The 19219-nt window shown below is 40.3% G+C and overlaps 1 protein-coding gene across 1 annotated transcript in view; it reads right to left on the bottom strand.

Moving 5' to 3' along the window:
* Nucleotides 1–1683: 1683 nt before the first annotated feature.
* Nucleotides 1684–19219, bottom strand: part of snta1 (syntrophin, alpha 1) — a 149766-nt gene continuing 132230 nt past the window's right edge. Inside the window, exons 3-8 of the mRNA XM_034166081.1 lie at nucleotides 10468–10663; nucleotides 10036–10225; nucleotides 7462–7592; nucleotides 6858–7054; nucleotides 4523–4710; nucleotides 1684–2863 (exon numbers count right to left, since the gene is read on the bottom strand). Coding sequence (XP_034021972.1) covers nucleotides 2771–2863; nucleotides 4523–4710; nucleotides 6858–7054; nucleotides 7462–7592; nucleotides 10036–10225; nucleotides 10468–10663 — 995 coding nt within the window. The 3' untranslated portion in view covers nucleotides 1684–2770. The remainder of the gene's footprint in view (nucleotides 2864–4522; nucleotides 4711–6857; nucleotides 7055–7461; nucleotides 7593–10035; nucleotides 10226–10467; nucleotides 10664–19219) is intronic.

Below are 19219 nucleotides of genomic sequence, written 5' to 3'. Positions count from 1 at the left end.
GAAGATGATGTGATGGATTGTAAGGACTAATCAGATCTTTAAGGTACACCGGAGCGCTGCCATAGACACACTGATAGGTCAGGAGACAGATCTTATATTAAATCCTGAACCGAACAGGGAGCCAATGGAGGTTTTTAAGAATGGGTGTGATATGCGTGGACCTCCGCACCCTCATCAGGATCCTAGCAGCGCAGTTCTGAATATACTGCAGTCTCCTGCCAGGTATCCCCATGAGGAGTGCATTGCAATAGTCCAGCCTGGAGGAGACAAAAGCATGGACCAGTTTCTCAGCATTGGGTAAGGAAAGGGAGGGACGGAGCTTGGCAATATTCCGGAGATGAAAGAATGCAGTTTTGCAGAGGTGCTGGATGTGGATGTCAAATGACAGGTGGGGATCAAACTGTACCCCAAGGTTAGTGACAGAGGAATTTAGGGGAATGTTGTGGCCGGCAAATGAAAAAACAGAGGCAAGGACCAAAGTTGGTGAGGGGTCCCAATGAGCACGCCTTGTTTTATTCCTGTTAAGCTCAAGAAAATTGTCATTCATCCATGCCCCCATCTCCTCCAAACAGGCCGTAAGAGCAGTTAATGAAAGTGAAGGCGATGTAGTGTCCAACCTGACATAAAACTGAGTATCATCAGCATAGCAATGAAAGGCGACTGCATGCCTGCTGATGATATGGCCCAGGAGAGCATGTAGATGGAGAATAATGTGAGACTGAGGACTGACCTTTGAGGTACTCCACAGGTGACAGTGTGGGCCCTCGACCTAGCTCCTCCCAGAGCCACATACTCAGATCTATCAGTCAGGTAGGACCGAAACCACTGGAGTGCTGTGTGGGAAATGCCAATAAAGTATTGCAATCGGTGGAAGAGGATAGACTGGTCCACAGTGTCGAAAGCGGCTGAGAGGTCCAAGAGTAATAAGAGAGATGGGGCACCCTGGTCAGAGGCCATCCGCAAGTCATTGGTGACCCTAACCAGGGCTGTCTCTGTGCTGTGTGCAGTGCGAAACCCTGACCGAAATATTTCATAAAGACTGTGAGAGTGCAGGTGATTGCGAATTTGGGTGGCCACAATTTTTTCTATAATTTTTGAAAGAAAAGGGAGATTGGATATGGGCCGGTAACTTGATAGAATATCTGGATCAAGAGGTTTCTTTAGCAGAGGGTTGATAAGAGCTGTTTTGAGAGAAGTTGGGAGATATCTAGTTTGCAACGAAGAGTGTATAATGGTAGTGATGAGGGATTATAGAGTTGATACTCGATTTAATCAGGGCAGTAGTGAGGGGGTCAAGAGGACGAATGAACTAAAGACATACTCGTACTCCTGACATTTGATCACATCTAATTTAGCTTATAAAGTCATTTCTGCAGGACTTTGACCTTGAAATGTTTTTTCCAAAGCAAAAAATTGTGTGGAATTGGAGACTAGTGTTGGTGGAGATATGCGCTCTATGAGGGCGGTGCTCTAGTTACAAATAAAATAATTAAAAAGTTGTGTCATTAATTACAGTAGTTTTACCTTAACTGTGGTCTATGTTGCACCTTTATATTGTACTCTGGGTTCCTGTGTCACTAATCTGCAGGAAAAATGTTTTGCAAGTGTTAAATGTGTTTTCACACCAGCTTCAAATTAAAATAATCTTGACAGTTGACTTGCTGGATGAATAAGAGACATGGAAACAATAAAAGTTGAAGTTTATTACATGTTTATATACAAAGCCCTGCGAAGGCACACTTTTGTTTAAATAAGAATATATAATATATTTTATTCTTGGAAGCAAAGGACTTGTAGTTCTGAAATATATATTAATATCAGTCTGTTTAGTGTTGGGCAGAGAAAAGACACAAATCATAAGCTAATGTGATCAAACAAACAACTCGTTAATAAGTTTTTTTAAATTAATGTGGCATAAATACATTCAGATTAAGCTCGCCAGCACTCTCTGCTGGTTAAAACATGAAATACAGGCAAAAACATAATACAATGTAATTAGCAATTCCAAAGCGCTAAAATCAATACTGTACTCCCACATGTATCCAAAGAGGAGACGTAGCTCAGCTGGACTGGCACGATATTTTAAAATAAAACTGTTGATTCAAGAGTTGGCCTTTGACTCGACCTGACAGGAGCTTCCATTTTCCACTTCATCTGTTAGCCCTTTTTTTTTCTTTTCAAGGCTGCAGAGTAACCAAAATATGGCAGAGTAAAGAAGAAGCTAAAACCAAACAAACAAATAAAAAAGAATAAAGTTCGGTCGGCTTTACTGAAAATTTAATTTGGCATTTGGAAGCTGTCTTCAAAAGAAAAAAAAAAAAAGCTGAATAAAATCCACTTTAATATTCACAAAAACAGCACATCGCTTCAGTCATTTCAGTCAAGCTGCCTGTCCAACTTCGGGGAGGAAAGTCGTGTTATTGTTTTTGTTACGACGGCTCACAGCACGTAAAGCAAAGACGGACAGATGAAAACGACCTCCAACCGTGACACAAGAGTCAAAACTAAAGAACGGGCCAAAAAGCTTTTCTGTCACAAAGTGACTAATTTGACAGGCGTCAGATTCCACATACGCGTACAGTGTTGCTGATGAGCCTCTTTTTGCCGTTTACACTGCAGCGCTCTCTGACCACAGACACTAATTTTCAGAAGGCTGGACAGATGTGATTAGTAAGTGTCTGTTCCTGGGCTCCCTCCTCTGCTGTTTCAGAGTCTTTGGGGTTCTTATCAAATATTCTTTATTGTTGATGATCCCAATGGATGGATATTTTTACGCCAGGAGGCCGAGTCGTTTGACCTTCGCAGACAGAAATGAGTGGATGATGAATACAATGGTCTTGGGACAACAGCGGAGGTCGAGTTGCTGCATGAAGAGAAAAGAGAAAAAGAAACGAGAAATAAATCAGAATGATTGATGAAAGAAAACAGCCTCGTTGCCTCAGTTTCCAAAAATGTGCTCCCAAATTTTAACAGCTGTGTCAATGATGAACATTATCCAATTACCATTCTTCAATTTACAATCATAATAAATAATTACATCCAATAACCACCATGTGGCGCACCAGTACAGGGAAAAAAAAGCCACGCTGAGCTCCAATTTAAGGATGAAGAAGTTCAGTGTTTAAAGGAATAATATATAGTTTGATCATCTTAAGGGCTGGAACAATTATTTTCATTATCCATTATTCTGTCAATTATTTTCTCAATTATTCCATTAGTTCTTAAAGCCATACAGTTACTAGAAAATGGTCAAAAATGCTATGGTTTATGTAGTAAAGCTCAAGATGACAACCTCAAATGTTTTCTCTACAACTCAAAATCATCCAGTTCCCAGAGAAAAGACTTTTTTCTTGAAGCAAATAAATAAAATTAAAATAAAAAAATATAATGCAATGCTACAATACCCTCAGCCGTATGAGCAATTCCTTTTTTATAATTTGTAGTTGTTTAATTGGTATCCTATTGCAAACACACACATATACACTGAATAAAACTATAAACGCAACACTTTTGTCTTGGCTCCCATTTTTCATGAGCAGAACTCAAAGATCTAAAACATTTTCTATACACACAAAAGACCTACAGTATTTCACAAATCTGTCTAAATCTGTGTTAGTGAGCATTTCTCCTTTGCAGAGATAATCCATCCCACCTCACAGGTGTGACATATCAAGATGCTGATTAGACAGCATGATTATTGCACGTTACAAAAACAGTGTTTTCAGTTTTAGAAGTGTTTATTTCTCTCTATCTTTTACGTAATATATGACAAAGAGGATATATAGGACACACAAATGGAACAGAGTTTTGCAGCTAGCAACCAGCCTGTGGCGTCACCATGCTAACGTCCGCAAAATGTCTTGTAAATCACTTCAGAGGTGTTATTGGGCTCCAAAATCAGCATTTTCAGTTTTAGAAGTGCTTATTTCTCACTAGCTTTTACATAATGTATGAGAAACATGTATATATAAACACACAAATCTGAGCCGTTTTGGAGAGACCTGCCACTGTCGTCACGGTGCAGCTCTACTCTGATTGGCTTCACCCCACCACTCAAAAACAAACTGAACAGATTGAAACAGAATGTGACTTTTTAACATCTTAAAATACCACTTAAAAAATGTCAAGGTTAGCCATCTTTGAACTTGTCCAAGGTCTGTGCCTCAAGAATATTCCCTGTGAATTTGAAGACTCTGGCAGTAATAGGACTGGACTTATGCTCAACACAGAGGGACAGACAGATGGATAGACGCAAACCTGATGGCCACATTTCATGGCCTCAGGTAAAAATACAAACATAAATGCAAAGTCAACATGCAGGTTGCTGTTTGACTATCAATTTGCCATCAACACTGGCCAGACATTTTTTTTTTTTAATTTTCAATTTCAATTCAAGTTTTTTTTTTTTTTTTTCACAGAAATCAGACCAAACTGCAAACTCTCACTGTAAGTTGTGCTGATGTTATTTCAGCCTTAATTGTCTTGATGCTTACGATTTAAAATGCAACATCCTACAACTCACAATTTCGGCCTCTGGACCTCCAAAGTCCAGGTACATCATGCGAACGCCATCGTCTGAGGACATTCTTAGGCGTTCGAAAGGCTGCTGGAGCAAAATACTTTTCCTGATGCCCATCTCCTCCGTGAAGAGCTTGAAGCCCTCATCAATGTGCACTCCCAGGAAGCACTCCTTCCCATTCCAGCTGCACGCTACCGGGGTGTTGAAAAAAAAAAAAAAAGAAAAAAAAAAGTTAGAGTGAAACAAATTTAACACATGAACACAACAACCCATTACAATTCTCTTCTAAAAACTGTAGACTTTGATATTTTTTGTTGCTTTGATTGGCACTTTTCACCAGCAGAGGGCAGCGCTGCGTCACCACACTGTGAACGAGGCTTGTCAAGAACAGAACTGCAAAAGTTGAATTAACTTTTCTAATTATAAAGTAATTATAAAATTACAAAACAGATCTTGTTCAGGATTTGAAGTGAACAGCTGCAAACATTAGAAGACACCACAGATAGAAAATGCAAGAAAAAGCATCTAACTGGTAAAGATGTTTAAAACTCCCGTTAAATAGTCGATTGTCCAACTTCAGCTCGAGTTTACGATTAGAACTTTGAATAAAAAGTGTCAGACATCAGAACATGGCATCTGCTCCACAGATTTCAACTCCTACCAATATAGTAAAAGTCAAACATTATTTTTCATCTAATCTATCCTGGAATCCATAGTGCTGAAGATGTTTTTCTTATAAAATGTTCTCATGTAAGTGCAATTCGATGGTGGCCTTCTGTTTCATGCCAAGCATCTGTGTTGTTGAAGGCAAAGTGTCATGTTAAAAAAATAAATAAATAAACCTCAGTGATGTGTGTGATGCTTTTGGTCAAACAGATTTTTTTTAATAATTGTGATTTTTTCAATGTTATTGGAAAAGATTATGAATTTCTCAGAAAAATACATTTGTATATTTCTGTGAAATGTATTTTTTTTAAACCAATGATCAAGCTTTGGTAGGATTTCATAAATTAAATAAATTTCATAAATCCACATCATGATTTCAGTTTTTTTTGGGGGGGGGGGCTCACATTTGGCATGTAATATGTCTATGGAAGTAAATCTGTGCCATCAGAGTTTGAATTTGAATTTTTAAGGTTGAATTTGTTTAGCATCAAAATCAGTTTGAAGCAGGGGTGGTGGCCAAGTGGTTAATGCGCTTGGTTTCAGTTCAGAAGGTTCCGGGTTCAAATCCCACCCCTGCCACATTTCTCCATGTAATGTGGAGTTGCGTCAGGAAGGGCATCCGGCGTAAAACTTGTGCCAATTCAAACATGCAGATCCACCTTGGATTTGCTGTGGCGACCCCAAGTGCAAACAAGGGAGCAGCCGAAGGGACTTACTTACTATCAAAATCAGTTTGAAGTTGAATTTCTAAGGTTGAATTTGTTTAGCATCAAAATATTCAGCCTCAAAACTCAAAAAAAAAAGAAAAAAAGAAAAAAAAAAACCCTCAAAAAATTTAACCTCAAAAAATAGAAAAGCAGGGAGAAGCAATCGATCCCTGTCTCAATGATCTGTGACACTGGATGATTGCGACAGGGATCGATTGCTTCTCCCTGCTTTTCTATTTTTTGAGGTTAAATTTTTGACGTTGAAATTTTTTTTAGGTTTAATTTTTTTTTTTAATGTTGAAGATTTTAAGGCTTAATATTTTCATGCTAAACGAATTCAACTTCAAACTCTGATTTTGATGCTAAAAACATTCAACCTTAAAAATTCTAATTCAAACTCTGATGACACAGATTTACTTCCACATATGTCGGTCCCATTCACATTACAGCCTGAAGTGCCCCAGATTTGCTCCTTTTCCTCGTGTGCTGACAGATCGACTGAGTGCTTGATACCAGATTTGAGACCCCCTCAATCCAGTCTACTCAGCTCAGGGTTAAACATGGGAATCACCTGCTTCTTGCCAGTGTAGCCTTTTTTGCTCCGAATTTCATCAAATCCATCCTTCACTCTGAACACTGCTCGTGCCAAGTTGGCTGAGACGTCAGGAACCTCGTGTTATCCTTCACTAAGTTTACACTGAATTTCACATAGATGGTTTCAATGTTGACGACGAACCTTCAGAGCAAAACCATCTGAACTGCCACTTAACTGCTAAAGGAAAGAACTCACAAGATACATTTTTGCAAACCTTTATAATCCACTATCATTACTCGATGGCTCACGAGGTCCAGCAAAAAATACACAGCATATTTTTAGCCGATTCATTGTGGTCTTTGATAATTCACTGGGCAGGAGGACTTGTGATGGAACAGGCGTGGGGCTGGAACACTGGCTGCGTTTGTACCTGTGGTGACCTCCTTGATGAGCTCAGCTGCGTTGTGGCAGCCCTCCACCAGCAGATGAGTCCAGGCTGAAAGTTCCTTGGCAGAATCCACCCTGAACACATGGGTCTCCACCCCATTCTTCGTACCCAGACGCAAGCCAAATGACAGCTCAGAGTCCAGGAGAGGAGAACTTTTTCCTGGGCCTGAGTGGACCAGTCTAAGGGGGTAGAGTTAAGAGAAGAAACCAGAAAGGATCCACATGTTTGTGTGTTACAGGGTCAAAGTGTTCAGAGAGACAGAAACAGTGATATGGAATTGTTCGAGGTGGAAAAAACAAAACAAAACAAAACAACAAAAACACATGACTCATACGTTTTGGCAGCACTAATACTGTAATTTCCACATGAAAACAATATTACACTGCAAAATGTCCAAAGTTCCAGTTGTGGAAACACTAAGCCTGCTGAGCCAAAATAAAGCACAAGAAGATGTGTTGACGCAAAACTGGGTGGGATCAGCAGAGCCGCCAAATTTACGAAATGTCAAACGTGTGTGTCAAAGGTTTGGTGCATGTGCAAGAGAGGAAAAAGACAAAGTACACTTGTGTGTTCTGAGTTTGTGAACCTGGTGGTGATGAGGGGGTGGCTCTTGGTGGGACTGCTGAGGCCGTCTTTGTTTTCAGGCATGGAGGGATACAGGAGTAGGTCTTTGTCAGTCAGCATAGCCAGTACCGGCTTCTCTGGTCCCTGGGCCACCTTCAGATATACACGTGAGAGAGATCTGAAGATGTCTAGAAGCCATTATGCATCACAGAGCCCACATACTAGCGTGAAGAGTTTGTATTTCAATATAACTAGATGGTCCTACACCCTTGGAAATGGGTCTATAAAAGCTCACAGACAGAAATAATTTTTTATTTCACATGGGGATCTTTCCATTGCTACTTTAATTAGGTAATCATTACTTATGTCATTAGCAGATGCCCCCTCCAGTCTAGTTCTGCTTGGGGTTTCTTCATCTTACAGGGAGTTTTTTTCTCCCGATCATGTGTGCTCCTGGGGGATTGTCGGGTCTCTTTAAATTCTATAGTAAACAATGCAGTCTAGACTTTTTCTATATATAGAATGTATTGGCACCAATGGACTAATTTATATCAGTAGACTGAATATAAATGGCAGAGTTCCCTTTCTTCATCATTCACAGATTACATAAAGGTAGTCAGAGCAAGGTAGAAAACCTCAGTGTTGTTGAAGTTTGCTCAAAAGCAATCTTTGACATTTCACCACTTCCCAAAGTAACTTCTTCAGTTTTGATCATAGACTTCCATCCTTCCATATACTGAAGAAATCACGAGGGTGATTGATGAAACACAGATTGCACAGATTCAGGTGCTTTAAAATACATTTATGAAAAGATAAGTCAGTAAGAAAGAGGAAACCAGGTGCTGGAAATGTTCTTCAAGAAAGTACATTCTTTCAGGACAGCCACAGTTTTACACTGGATGGCTACCTCCACATATTTCCATTAATATGAATATATTTATATATCCATCCATCCATTTTCTTCCGCTTTATCCGGAGTCGGGTCGCGGGGGCAGCGGCTCAAGCAAAGCCGCCCAGACATCCCGATCCACACACACCTCTCCCAGCTCCTCCGGGGGAACCCCGAGGCATTCCCAAACCAGCCGAGAGACGTAGTCCCTCCAGCGTTTCCTGGGTCTTCCGGAACTCCTCTCCAGCGAGGTGTCCAGGGGGCATCCGGAAAAAAGATGCCCGAGCCACCTCAGCTGGCTCCTTTCAACCAGTTAAATAAACGCTTATTTAATTGGTATGTTTGTATTAGAGGTTAGTTGCAGTGAGTTTGTTTATGGTGGATGTAGTGCACAACAAATAGTCACAAAATTAATAATACCACAAGAGGCATATGTTGTAAATAATCAAATGCACACATGCATTAATAATGAAGTAGTTTTATACAGTAACTTGGAAAAACATTGTTTTGATTTACTTCACACATCTACTGCTGGTATCATGCTGAGTCCCATGTATTTCCTTCCCAGCAATTTTTTTAAAACACAAGTTCTTTCATATGACGTGACTGTCACGGGGGAGTGGAGTCCTTAAAACCTTGGCTACTGACAAGGTTTTAATACAACTAAGGTAATAAAAAATGGACCATCTACTGCTCAACTACACAATCCTAATAAGCTAAAGACACTTGGATGAGTGGTAACACACCTTCAAGACATATTTTCCAGACTACAAGTCGTGCCCCCCCGTTTCACTAGTTCTGCAGCTTATATATATGAAAAAAATACTATATTATCATCTATGGCCATAAGACTGCAGCACCTATACATGTGACAAGTTGCTCCTGTATACTGGTCTGTAAGACGTACTGTCTGATCCACATTCTGGGGCACAAGGTGAAGAAATTTTGAATGACAAGGACATGCAGGGTCTTCGAAAACAAGTGATATTAATCAATCATGCTCTCAAACAGAAAGACCTTGCTCTTGAATAAAGAGAGGAAATAGCCTTCATGCGACAGGGCACTCCACTTGTTTGCACTTTGTGGGAGAGCCAGAACACCAAAGAGGACGCCAGCATGGCTAAGATAAGGCTAACTACAATGTTTTAAAAAATGATAGGAATTTTAAAAAGTTTACTTACATTTAGTAAATGTGCATTTTGTTTAACACTAAATAGAAGCAGTTTACTCAAGTTCTTCATACCTCGTACAATCACATTAATGAGCCCATTACCTGCTGCTTGCTAAAGTGTATGCCTCATAAATAAATAATGCAGTATCTAAATTCATTTTACTTCTTGTTGCATGAAGCTATAAAACCATGTTTCAAAAATAAAATGATGCATGATGCATTTTTAGCCATATGAGACAAATAGTCTCATATGGCTACATCGTCAGGATGACTGAGAACACTCAACAATTTCAAACCTGTACTCTACAATGTAGTGTAACAAGTCTACTGTGCACCAGGGAGAAAACAGTCAGTTCAGCAAAATGAGAAATGTGCAACAAGGCGCACAGCAGAATATCATAAATATGAAACACGAGGCAGCATAAAAGCTGAAAACATTAAAATGCCAGTCCTAAAACATAAAATCCTGCAGAGCAGGATGTGCAGCACGACTGGTATGTGTGTGTGTGTGTGTGTGTGTCTGTAGCAGGACATACCTGCTCTGTAATCCAGCCCAGATGTTTGACCTCCATGCCAGGCTGCATGCACTTCATCTCCTCTTTCACTCTTTGTAAAAGGTTGGCGGCACCAGCCTGGATGGCATTGTACCAAGACTGGGCCATGGCCGGATCTTTTGCCCGCAGGAACACAGAGTTCTTTCTGTTGGATGAAACCACTTCAAAATACCTGGCAAATGATGAGAGGAGCAGGAAGGAGACATGCGGTAAACGGCAAGTGACTCAAACTCAAAGGTGAAGACGGAGCTTTAGATGTTACTAAAGAGAATATGTGAGAGAGACTGAGTAAGAAGTCCCCTTTCAATATTCTCTTTTGGACATTTTTGTTGTCTTCAGGGTAAAGACTGTCAGATTTTTGTTCTTAGAAAAATACCAAGTAAAAATAAAAAAAAATGTGTTAATGTGCAGTACCTGTTTTCCGTGTCCGGGGGGCACTGCTTTCGTGTCACCTGGCACATTCTGAGCGGGATGCTGCGGGGCTCCTTCACTTCGGCGGGTGACAGCTCTGGGGCCTTCTGGGGTGTGGAGGGAGGAGAGTCCCAGGGGAGCGCGGCGCCGGGGGACCCCGAGCTTTTAAAGAACGCCGACATCTCCTTGATGTACTTTACTGAGGCAGAGCGAGAACGAGAGCGAATTAAGATAAAGAGGAGAGGCAGGCGAAGTACAAGAGGACAGGCGAGGGAAGAAAAGGAATATGGGATATGAAAGCAGAGCCTCCAGGTTCAGAGATGAGTTGGAAACTGAAGCAGCTTTTATGATGTGAGGAAGAGCCAGCGCAAGAAAAAACAACTGTAAGGAATTCTTTGTAGGCTGATTTCTCAGCTATTTTGTGCAGCATGCCGCACCGCTTCCCCCTCTGACTACACTCCCCTGACTGTTTTAAAGCAGCCTCTTAAAGTGTGGTATGCAGATCAATGTTGGTCCATGAGCAACCCCTAGTGGTCTGTGAGTATATTGGTAAAATATCATATTTTAAATTAATATCATACTTTAGCTTGAAACTGTTGGTTAGACTGTTTAAAAATGGCTCCAAAGTCCAATAGACAGTAATATACTGTTGGAGCAGTAAGCAGACCTAATGTTTTTGGATATTTGGGGAGGGAGGTGGTCCGCAAAAATTGTTTAAAGGACATGTCACACGTTATTTATCCTAGCAACACAACATTTGACGTACATTTGAGAAAAAGCAGAAACATCCCGATGGCTGACAGACAGAGAGAAACGAATGCTAGTACGTCTGATAATGAAGCTTCTTTGGTTTCATTTGAAAGTGATTTACAGACAGGAGACGACACACTTCACCCCAAAACGCTTGATTTTTTTCAGAGTCTGTCGGATTTTCAAACCTAACGTGTGGTGATGCTGCTGTCTGTGTGGCAGGAAGCCATTTTACTTCAGCAAGGAATGCACACGTGGAATGTCTCCACAATGATATTTTTACAGGCAGCCTGAACGTGCAGATGGATTTCTGACATTGGAAAAAGTCCAAATACGTTATTTTCAGGAGACAATGGACTTTCTATCTAATAATCTATGTTATGTGCCACAATCATGAGAGAACTTGAGGAGCTGACGGCTGAGGGACATTATTCTCTGGTCGATGATTGCGCGTAATTCATGCGTGAGGATTTATCATGAACTTGGACATGTTCTCCCGCTGGCAATCGCGTGCGATCTGTGCGTGAGGACTTATAGTGGACCTGGACATGTTCTCCAGTTGGAGATCATGCGCGATCTGTGCGTGAGGACCTAAAGTTGACCTGGACATGTTCTCCCCCTGGCGATCGTGCACAAATTGTGTGTGAGGACTTCTAATGGACCTGGACACGTTCTTCCCCCAGCGATCGCACGCGATCTATGCATGACAACTTCTTTGGTGGAGTGGCCTTTACATACAGTGCCCTCCAAAAGTATTGGAACACTTGGTATTTCACACATTTTAATTTCTTTATGCCATTTCAAATACAAAAAAATGCAAAAAAAATTTAATTTCTAAAATTACCTTCCTGAAATGCAAACTCAAAGCCAATCTCTTCCACTTGATATAAATTAATTAAAAATATAAAAACAATGAATAATCAGTTTTACTGCCAGTTTTCTTCAGACAAGTCAGGGGATGGATACATGAACATTTCCAAGTTATTGAATATGTCTTGAACTTTATTTACATCAGTTATGAAGAAATACAAACAGTATGACACTCTGGTAAATCTGTGTGGAGTAGACAGTTCTCAAAAACTGAGTAACTGTGCAAGAAGGAGAAGAGTGAGGAAAGTCACCAAGACACCCAGACAACCCAGAAGAAGTTATAGGCTTCTGTGGCTGTGACTGGAGAAATTGTGCATAGTGCATGTTTGTATTTTGTATCACCAGTTATGCAGCTTCATGATGAAGTTGTTTAGAGGATTTTCTTAAAAAGAAAACCTGAAAGTTTAGCTACAATTTGCCAGAAGGTACATCTGAGATGCAAGCCTAGATTTAATGTTTTGGTGAAAGAAAATCCTCCTCTATACCAAGAGTCTGAAAGGACAAGATTATAATTTTTATGACATCATCACATTAAGACACTGTTATCAAACATCTATGTATCCTAGTCACTTTTGACAACTGTGTCATGTGAGAGAAATCCAATTTTCTAAAAAAAATGTTAAAAAGTACAGTCAGTTATATGATAAATACTGTATGTAACCGATTATCCAACATGTCCCTGAACTGTGAAGAGACAAAATCCATGACTGACTAATATGAGACACTAAACAGGCACTAACTCAACGGCAAATTTAAACTTAATGCAACCCCAAACATAACCCGAAACGTATCCACAACTTTGTCCCCAATATACCGTAATCCAAAACCTAACCCTAATCCCAGCCTAAACACTAAAATAAGCTTAAACGTAACCCTCACATAACCCTCACTTTACAACAACACATTTTTTTCTTTCTATTGCACAGTAAGTGAACAAAAATGAGTCAATTCACTAAAACAATATCCCCGTTTGATACCAGGTCAAGAATTAGAAGAGAACCAGAGTGCCTCCCCACATTAATGGGTCTACCTTCTATTCCTGCATAAACTGCAACAGGATACATGGATTTCAGTGCAAGTGGCAAAGGGGGCTTTGGTCTCAAGTCCAGTCTAGCGGACTGGTATAGGTTTGACATGACTGGCTGCTGCTGGATTAAAAATAGTCCAGAGGACATGGTAAGGCATGTGGCTGAAGCCACAGCTCCGGTTGCACTGGAGAAGTGTGAAGTGCTCTTCTTTTACAAAAGGCACGGAGCCAAAAAATGAGCACAAGAATTGCCGCAGTGAACAACAGGAATGAGTGCGGAGGGCCACCACCATCCCCAGAGTACAGCATGGCTGTCACCTAGAACCGATTCGAGTTTGTTAAAACAATGACAGCTCCATTTGTTTTTAATTTCACCACAAATCTCTCTCCAGTGTGTCAATCATCAATAAAGAGGTGCGGGCTGGGTTTATTGTTGAAGCTCAGGCCAAACATCACACCTTTAGAAATGTCTTAGAACACATAGCGTTGGGTGGTATGGCATAAAATTCATATTGCGGTTTAATTTAAACGCATACATGGTTACAATATGGCAGCACGGTGGATTAGTGGTTAGCACAGCGAGAAGGTCATGGGCTCCATTTCCACCTGTGGCCTTTCTGTGTGGAGTTTGCGTGTTCTCCCCGTTTGCGTGGGTTCTCTCCGGGTGCTCCGGCTTCCTCTCACATCCAAAGACACGTAGGTTAGGTGGATTGGAAACTTTAAATTGTCCGCAGGTGCGGTTGTGGATGTGTTTTTTGGTCTATATGTGGCCCTGCCACAGACTGGCGTCCTGTCTAGGGTATATCCCGCCTCACGGTCTATGACTGCTGGGATAGGCTCCAGCCCCCTGTGACCCTTAACTGGAGTAAGCAGTTGAAGATGAGTGAGTGTGGTTACAATATATATTGTGATATATTCTTCATTATGTAAATTAAAGACAATCCATTGTCACCATTGTTTGTCACTTTCATAACTAAAAAAAACAAAAAACAAAATAAAAACAAAGAAAGAAAGAAAAAAAACACCTTCAATCCAAGCTGTCTCTTAATGTTTGCATTTATGTATTTATTTATTTTTAATTAAGTAAACAGATATTTTTGTGTGTCCTATTAATTCCACTGAGAGCAGAATTGTAACAGTAGAACTACACCAAGATTAATAATGACCGATTGACATGACTGATTGATAGTGACTTGTTAAAAATACATTACTTTTCATTATAACATCCACTGTCTGTCTGTTAGCAGGATTATGTCAAAACTACTGCACAGATTTTGACCAACTTTTCACCACGCATAGATATTAGGCCATAGAAGAATCCCTTACATTTTGGCGATGATCCACCTCCAAATCTGGATTCTGGATCAAGTTTAACTTTATATAGTCCTTGAAGGATTATGTCAAAACTACACGGATTCTCACCACATTTTCACCACAGATACATACGAGGTCTGTTAGAAAAGTATCCGACCTTATTATTTTAAAAAAAAAACGTATGGATTTGAATCACGTGCGATTGCGTCAGACAAGCTTGAACCCTCGTGCGCATGCGTGAGTTTTTTCATGCCTGTCGGTTGCGTCATTCGCCTGTGAGCAGGCTTTGAGTGAGGTGTGGTCCACCCCTCAAGCCTTGTCAAAAGGGTCCTTACCCCCTTGTTAGAGTAAAGGTCCACTTTAGTCTTTACTTTCTAGACATTTTTTTACACACAGTAACAACAATAATATGATAATAACAAGAGCAATCACAGATTTCTGATGTCCACCAATCCAGACCCTGATCACCTCCAAAATTTAATGGTGTCTTCCATGCCCAAATATCTGTCTGTGGTGCAAATTTGGTGAGAATCTGTAAAGTAGTTTTGATGTAATCCTTCAAAGACTATATAAAATGAAACTTGATCCAGAATCGGGATCCGAATCCAGATCATCTCCAAAATTTAATGATGTCTTCCATGGGCTAATATGTATCCGTGGTGAAAATTGGTGATGATCTGTGAAGTAATTTTGACATAATCCTTCAAAGACTATATAAAGTTAAACTTGGTCCAGAATCCAGATTCGGATGTGGATCATCACCAAACTTTAATGGTGTCTGCCATGGCCTAATATGTTTCTGTGGTGAAAATGTGGTGACAATCCGTGAAGTAGTTTTGACGTAATCCTTCAAAGCCTATATAAAGTGAATCTTGATCCAGAATCCGGACCAAATCCAGATCATCTCCAAAATTTAATGGTGTCTTCCATGGGCTAATATGTATTCGTGGTGAAAATTGGTGATAATCTGTGAAGTAGTTTTGACATAATCCTTCAAAGACTATATAAAGTTAAACTTGGTCCAGAATCCAGATTCGGATGTGGATCATTGCCAAAATTTAATGGTGTCTTCCATGGCCTAATATGTTTCTGTGGTGAAAATGTGGTGAGAATCCGTGAAGTAGTTTTGACGTAATCCTTCAAAGCCTATATAAAGTGAATCTTGATCCAGAATCCGGATCCGGATCATCTCCAAAATTTACTGGTGTCTTCCATGGCCTAATATGTTTCTGTGGTGAAAATGTGGTGAGAATCCGTGAATTAGTTTTGACGTAATCCTTCAAAGCCTTTATAAAGTGAATCTTGATCCAGAATACAGAGCTGGATCATCTCCAAAATTTAATGGTGTCTTCCATGGCCTAATATGTATCTGTGGTGAAAATTTGATGATAATCTGTGAAGTACTTTTGACATAATCCTTCAATGACTATATAAAGTTAAACCTGATCCAGAATCAGGATCTGTATCCGGATCACCTCCAAAATGTCATGGAGTCTTTCGTGGTCTAATATGTACCTGTGTTGAAAATTTCATCAAAATCTGTGAAGTAGTTTTGATGTAATCCTTCAAAGCATAAATAAAATGAAATCTTGATCCAGAATTTGGATTCCGATCCAGATCACGTCCATAATTTAATGTAGTCTTCCATGCCCTAATATGTATCCATGGTGAAAAAAATGGTGAGAATCCATGTAGTTTTGACATAATCCTTCAAGGACTATATAAAGTTAAACTTGATCCAGAATCCAGATTCGGAGGTGGATCATCGCCAAAATGTAATGGTGTCTTCTATGGCCTAACACGAGGTCTGTTAGAAAAGTATCCGACCTTATTATTTAAAAAAAAAAAAAAAAACATATGGATTTTAATCACGTGTGATTGCGTCAGACAAGCTTGAACCCTCGTGCGCATGCGTGAGTTTTTTCATGCCTGTCGGTTGCGTCATTTGCCTGTGAGCAGGCTTTGAGTGAGGTGTGGTCCACCCCTCTCGTCTCTCGTCTCGTCTCTTGTTGGAGAGTGAGTTCCTTTGCAGTGTGGTCGTGGGAAGCTGACAGTCTTCATTCAAATTTAAAAATTAAAAGCTCTTCTATACAATCTACGAAGACATTATTGGGGAGGATGACCTACTTCTTTTACTTTTAAAGAAAATGCTGGAAGCTGGAAAGAAAGTTGTGGGCTGAATTTACTGCCAGATTTCTACTGTTTTTGAGTTTTAAATAGTTTGTTTTGTGGTACCCTGTGACAGACTGGCGGCCTGCCCTGCATCTCGCAGACTGAGCGGTCCCCCTAAAAATCTCCCCCCTGCCCCCGATGTCGCAGTTCACAGATTAACACCTCGTTTGTGCTTCAAACTGCACTCCAGTCATCATCTACCTCAGCGACAGTGATTGTATTGCTGTTTTCTTTTGATTTTTTTTTTTTTTTTTTTTTTTGCAATGTGCCATTTTTTTCTGACAGGTTACTAATTTGCACATTACTTTTATGTTGACAGCACTCTGCTTAATTAGAACATAGCTTGATATATTCTTTTCAGCAGCAGGCATGACCCTTTCCAACACTGTATTGTATTGACTGCACAGAATCAGTTTTTAAATGACAACGGTGGAGCAAGCCGATTCTGGCTCCAGTGTGGAGCAGCACCTCATGCATCTTTATTTCTAGTCTATAATCTACAGTCAAAAATCCTTCTGTTGCTGGATGTGTAGACTGGGGGCATATATCAAACCGGGGCTGAAAAATATGCGCAACAACTTTGAAGTAGCTGTCAACCGGCATACAGAATACTGTGTTCATTTGTTCCTTTGCCAGCTGACTGATGTGTGTGTGTGTGTGTGTGTACGCTATGGATTAGCCAACAGCATCTTTGTTTCTGGACTCAAGCCATTTAAAATTGATGTGGCTGATCTCAATATGGAAGGCCAGGCCACATGTCTGGGAAAGCAAATGGTACAGCGGGCATGAATTCTTGAAGTGGTAGCCATCACGAAACTTCACCATCTCCCTGCTTCGACACTAAACAACCACATCAGGGAGGCTCAGTAAATTCCTCATTAGGGTGGTGGCATGGGGAAGCTACAAAACACGAAACTGCCCATTTCAATAATGGCTAAGAGTGTGTACATTCCCTGGATGTACACTTTTATAATTTTTTAATCAAAGTTTTTTTATTAACCTTTACCTAGATTCTGGGTCTTTTAGTGAAGTTTAGGGCTAGTGGCCGGCTACCACCTTAGTATTTCTCTGTTTTTCTTGTTGTTTAATGCTGGCAAATTATACAGTATTTTTTGTCTTTCTGATGCCTGATTCTGTTTTTTTCTCTGTTTAAGGTGCAGCTCCATCCAGAGATGGGAGTTGTATTCATGTTGGCGATCCTCCTGTCCTGTGCGCCAATAGCATTTCTTCTATATTCATCTGTGAATTGTTCTGTGAATTGTTCTGTAATTTATGTTTCTAGCATGGCCCAAGCAGAGGGTCACCCCTTTGAGTCTGGTCTGCTTGAGGTTTCTTCCTCAGAGGGAGTTTTTCCTTACCACTGTTGCTCTGGGGGTTGGTAAGATTAGACCTTACCTGTGTGAAGCGCTTTGAGGCAACTCTGTTGTGACTTGGCGCTATATAAATGAAAATAAATTGAAATTGAAATAAATGAAGCAAGGATTCCAGATAATAAGGGAAACAACAAATATGGCTGACCAATACCCCCGACCCACCCAACTCCACAACTCAATACTTATATTTATCGTGGGCATGTGCTGGTGTCGCATCCACCACATGACAAAACTGGTCCTGGTCCTGGATGGTCAGCACCCAAGCAGAGAACTGGTCCATCCCCACCTCTCGAAAATAACCATCTAAATGCTGGGGTCTTCATCAATGACACCTGCGGACTGGATCTTGCCAAGAGAAACATCCCATGACCAAAATGCTGTAGCTGATGTTCCCTCAGCATTCAAGTCATACCACTCATCTTAGGCCTTGTCCACACCGATACAAAACATTTTTTGCTTTCAAACACTGTTCCACAAGGCAACGTTACAAGATTTATCTGAGGCCACACTAAAACATGCAAATCAACCAAAAAAGCCGTAGTACATATGCCAGGCCTGTAGGTGGCACTGTATGTTACGTGAGTGCACGGATGCATTTTCCATCATTTACTGGACTTTGAGCTAAACATTAAATTAATTTTTGATATTTTAAAAAAAAAATTGGTGAATTTCTCAGACGACAGTACAACTTTTGCAAGACCTGGCATATCCACTAGGTGTTGAGTATGCTTTGGCCGAAGACAGCCAAAGTTTACCAAGCCTGGCCCGGAATTTGCCGTTTGTTGTCACTGGCAACCACGCAGTCAGTTGCTCCGTCTCACTCACACACAGCATGCATGTTTATCATGCTACGAGTCTGCAGAACACTGTATTCAACATGGAAACAAGATTTATTTTAAAAATAAGCTGATATTTTCAGTACCTCACTTGGTATGCAGGTGCTGTATGTGTCATTTTTCAGATTTGAAATGACACTGTATGTACTCGCTTCTAAGAAAGGAAAAAAAAAAAAACCTGCTCGCCCTCACCACTTTTTTTCTGATGTCAAAGATGATAAACTAATGTTTGTTTTTTTTATTTGTTTGTTTGTTTTAAATTGGGGCTTACTAAGACCAGAGCACCACACGTAAGAAAAACAATATGGATATTACACAAGCACGGAGCTCCAAATTAAAAAATAAATCTAGATTTTACAAAGAGTGGAGTACCACACAAAAAACTTTGAATTATCCAAATCATGGAAAAAAGA

Source organism: Thalassophryne amazonica, chromosome 3 (assembly GCF_902500255.1).
Source record: "Thalassophryne amazonica chromosome 3, fThaAma1.1, whole genome shotgun sequence".
In the NCBI taxonomy this organism is placed as follows: Eukaryota; Metazoa; Chordata; class Actinopteri; order Batrachoidiformes; family Batrachoididae; genus Thalassophryne; species Thalassophryne amazonica.
Note: the sequence above shows the minus strand (reverse complement) of the source record. Positions and strands in the feature narration are given on the sequence as shown.